Source organism: Heteronotia binoei, chromosome 19 (genome assembly GCF_032191835.1).
Source record: "Heteronotia binoei isolate CCM8104 ecotype False Entrance Well chromosome 19, APGP_CSIRO_Hbin_v1, whole genome shotgun sequence".
Classification (NCBI taxonomy): domain Eukaryota; kingdom Metazoa; phylum Chordata; class Lepidosauria; order Squamata; family Gekkonidae; genus Heteronotia; species Heteronotia binoei.
The window spans coordinates 14,492,933-14,497,288 of record NC_083241.1 but is presented as its reverse complement, the minus strand read 5'-3'; the positions used below and the strand labels follow the sequence as shown (position 1 = coordinate 14,497,288).

At 50.0% G+C, this 4,356-nt stretch overlaps 1 protein-coding gene across 1 annotated transcript; it reads left to right on the top strand.

Annotated features, from left to right (window-relative positions):
- The first annotated feature begins 249 nt into the window (after window positions 1-249).
- Window positions 250-2,134, top strand: KLHL25 (kelch like family member 25). The gene has a single exon (XM_060260148.1). It carries the CDS (start codon window positions 289-291, stop codon window positions 2,056-2,058), a length of 1,770 nt encoding a protein of 589 aa, XP_060116131.1. The 5' UTR covers window positions 250-288; the 3' UTR covers window positions 2,059-2,134.
- Window positions 2,135-4,356: the final 2,222 nt, after the last annotated feature.

Sequence of the window (4,356 nt, the reverse complement as noted above, 5' to 3'; positions counted from 1 at the left end):
AGAACAAATGTTGAGTCTAGTTCACTTTTATTCAAGGCGTGAGTTTTTCATATGCAGGCACACTACCTCAGACACATTGGAACGGAGGTTAACAATGGTTTTTAGCCAGTATGGCCACATTTTGCTTGCTTTAGCTGGGTGGGAAATAGATTTCCACTCTATTCAACTTTCTAATTTGGGGGGTTTTTTTAAAAAAAACCCATGGATTCTCAGACTTTATCTCCTAAAACTCAAGATCTTTCTTTGTTTCTTCTGTTCATTTTTCCACAGCTAGCACTCCCATACACAATGTCGGTGAGCGTCCATGAGAACCGTAAATCTCGAACCAGTACCGGTTCAATGAATATCTTACTATTCCACAAAGCCTCTCACCCAGACTGTGTCCTGTCACACCTTAACACCATGAGGAAGCACTGCATGTTTACTGACGTTACCCTCTGGGCTGGGAATAAGTCGTTCCCCTGCCACCGTGCAGTTTTAGCAGCATCCAGCAGGTATTTTGAAGCTATGTTCAGCAATGGCCTTCGCGAGAGCCTTGGTGATGAGGTGAACTTCCACGATAGCTTGCACCCTGAGGTGCTGGAGCTGCTCCTGGACTTTGCTTATTCCTCCAAGATCATCATCAATGAGGAAAATGCTGAATCCCTCTTGGAAGCTGGTGATATGCTGCAGTTCCATGATGTCCGAGATGCAGCGGCGGAATTCCTTGAGAAGAACTTGTACCCCTCCAACTGCCTGGGCATGATGATGCTCTCGGATGCTCACCAGTGCCGGAGGCTCTATGAGCTCTCCTGCCGGATGTGCCTGGCCAACTTTGAGATGGTCCACGGGAATGAAGACTTCAACACCCTCTCAAAGGACACACTGCTAGACTTGATCTCCAGTGATGAACTGGAGATCGAGGAGGAAGAGAAGGTCTTCAGGGCCGTCATCCAGTGGGTGAAATACGACTCGGACAAGCGAAAGATTTTCCTCCCAGAACTTCTCAAGAATGTGCGCTTGGCCTTGCTGCCGTCTGAATGCCTTAAGGAAGCCATGGCCTACGAGGAGCTGATCACCGCCGAGGAACAGAACAAGCAAATTATGGATGAGGCCCTTCAATGCAAAAAGAAGATCTTGCAGAACGACGGGGTGGTCACAAGCCCTTGCGCCAGGCCCCGCAAAGCTGGGCACACATTGCTCATCTTGGGCGGCCAGACATTCATGTGCGATAAGGTCTACCAGGTGGATCACAAGGCGAAAGAGATCATCCCCAAAGCGGACCTACCAAGCCCGAGAAAGGAGTTCAGTGCTTGTGCCATTGGCTGTAAAGTCTACATTACTGGCGGGAGAGGCTCAGAAAATGGAGTGTCGAAGGATGTCTGGGTCTATGACACAGTTAACCAGGAGTGGTCCAAGGCTGCCCCGATGCTTATAGCCCGCTTTGGACATGGCTCAGCAGAACTAGAAAACTGCCTTTATGTTGTGGGCGGCCACACTGCAGTGGCTGGCGTTTTCCCCGCTTCTCCGTCTGTTTCTCTGAAACAGGTGGAGAAGTACGATCCCGTTGCCAACAAATGGACCATGGTTGCCCCTTTGAGGGATGGTGTCAGCAATGCAGCGGTAGTAAGTGCGAGACTGAAGCTCTATGTCTTCGGTGGGACCAGCATTCATCGGGACATGGTGTCCAAAGTCCAGTGCTATGACCCAGCAGAGAACCGATGGACGATCAAAGCACAGTGCCCCCAGCCCTGGCGTTATACAGCAGCTGCTGTGCTTGGCAGTCAAATCTTCATCATGGGCGGGGATACGGAGTTCACAGCGGCGTCCGCCTATCGCTTTGATTGCGAGACGGACCAGTGGACGCGGATCGGAGACATGACAGCCAAGCGGATGTCCTGCCACGCTCTGGCCTCAGGGAACAAACTCTACGTGGTGGGCGGCTATTTTGGGACACAGAGGTGCAAAACACTGGATTGTTACGACCCTACCTCCGACACATGGAACTGTATCACCACTGTGCCTTACTCCCTGATCCCTACAGCTTTTGTTAGCACATGGAAACACTTACCAGCCTGATGAAGTCTGCGTGTCAAAATTAGGAGGTAAGATTGCTTTTAGGATGGTTTCTACAGACGCTTTCCCATCACTCTCACAGACAGCAGCACAGAGGGTCTCTTGCTCTTCCTAGGAGAGGTGAGATACAGATTGCTCGGATTTCTGAGGCTTTGGTCATTGATTCTTGCTCTGTTTTTTTTAAATATTAAGTGCTGGTCTGCACTCGTCCTAGTTCAGGTGGAGGAATGGAGATGCAGGGGAGGTCTCAGATTGAATCCCTGGCATCTTTTTCATTTCCTCAAGAGCATTCTGAAGCCCACTGGTAAGACATGCCTGCTTTGTTGATGTGCCAAAGGGAAGTATGATGCCTTAGCATTTCCCCTCCTCAGAACAATGGGAACAAAGTATAATATTCTATTAGCAGTGGGGGTAGACAGTTCCCGCTCTTTTTGTGGCGTGGACTATTCTTCTGCTCACCTGTTTCAGATTTGAATGCGGGGCAGTCCAGAAGTCCCCATTCTGGACGTTTCTGTGCCATATTTTGCTGTTGGTGCAGGACCGAATGTTAAAGGCTCTGTCCACTGGGGGGGAAATCCCTTCGCCATGTAAATATCATTTCCCGCACTGGCCTATCATGTTAGTTTTCTGTGGCAGAGTGTATCTGAACATTTCAAAGCGCTGGGTGTTCTCCGGACAATCCTGGTTTGGGGAAAGGCCTTTGGAATTTTAAAGATTTGCCTTCTCCAATTACAATCTGACATAGTACACCCCTGCCTTTTCCCCAAGCTATGTCACAGGGGCGATTCTAGTTAGGGTTGCCAGTCCCCACTTTGGGGCAGGGGATCCCCTGGTTTGGAGGCCATTCCCCCACTTCAGAAAGCGGGGGGAAGCCAGTGTCTGCTGAGCACTCCATTATTCCCTATGGACCGATTCCCATCGGGCATAATGGAGAAGCAATCCACGGGTATCTGGGGTTCTGAGGGGGCTGTTTTTTGGGGTTGATGCACCAAATTTTCAACATAGCATCTGGTGCCTCTCCTCAAAACACCCTTTGAGTTTCAAAAAGATTGGCCCAGGTAGTCCAATTCTATGAGCCTCCCAAAAGTGCCCCATTCTTCATTATTTCCAATGGAGAGAAGGCATTTAAAAGGTGTACAGTCCCTTTAAATGTGATGGCCAGAACTCCCTTTGAAGTTCAATTATGCTTGCCACAACCTTGCTCCTGGCTCCACCCCAATGTCTCCTGGCTCCACCCCCAAAAAATCCAGATATTTCTTGAATTGGACCTGGCAACCTTAATTCTAATTCTCACCCCACAACCTGCTACAGGTGCATTGAAGAGTTCAGTAGGGCTTACCTATCCCCAGGGGTCATTTTGCAGAGACATAGGTGGTGGGGCTCATCCAGGGATTGCTATGCAGCTGCACCTACTATTCAATGGACAAGGTAGGTGGGGAGGGTGTCAGAAAGGTTCAGGAGCTATGCTCTTGTGAGCTCCGGCTGAATCTGAGGTCTGCTTACCCCCCAAGAACTGCTCATCTGTTCGCAGCAAGGTCTCTTTTTTTCCAGCCAGCTCTGCGAAATCTTGCTCCTCGGCCTGCAGATATAAACCAGAGTCCTGATGGGTGTTGAGGCAGAAAGCCCTGGCCTGCCTCCCTGCCCCTGAAGCTATGTCTTATTAGCAAAGGAGTGATCTGTGTATTCCCAGCTGGACAGTAAAGGCCCGTGCGAGCCTTTTCCCTGCCATACGATAGCGTTGCCCAGCAGCTGCCCGGGCAGCTAATTAAACTGCCAGTCAGCGATTAAGCGAATGCCTGAGGACCTTATCTTTTCTTTCACTCGGGTTACGGGGCCTCCCTTAAGAGCTCCTTGAGCACCGAATCCCACCGCCTTTTCTGGAGACCAGAGCTGTCAATCAGCATCATTAGCAGCCATGGGGACCAAGAGGTGTGTCATGTGAGCACTGCTGGTTTTCTTAATTAAACAAAGGCCAAGCTGTAGAGAAGCCGTTTCCACTGTGAAGGTGCTTTAACGCTGCGTGAATGCAAAGAGGTGCTCTGCTGCCTATTAGTTGAGCAGGTTTCCCAGTCCCTCTGGGTCCCTATCACCTCATTATAGAATTATAGAGTTGGAAGGGACCTCCAGGGTCATCTAGTCCAGTCCCCTGCATAATGCAGGAAACTCACAAAAATACCTCCCCCTAAATGCACAGGATCTTCATAGCTGTCCGATGGCCATCTAGCCTGTTTAAGAACCTCTAAGGAAGGAGAGCCCACCACCTTCTGAGGGAGCCTGTTCCACTGAGGAATCGCTCTAACG

What these genes read in the sequence shown, in the direction of transcription:
- KLHL25 (XM_060260148.1), top strand. Translation starts at nt 289, where the DNA reads ATGTCGGTGAGCGTCCATGAGAACCGTAAATCTCGAACCAGTACCGGT.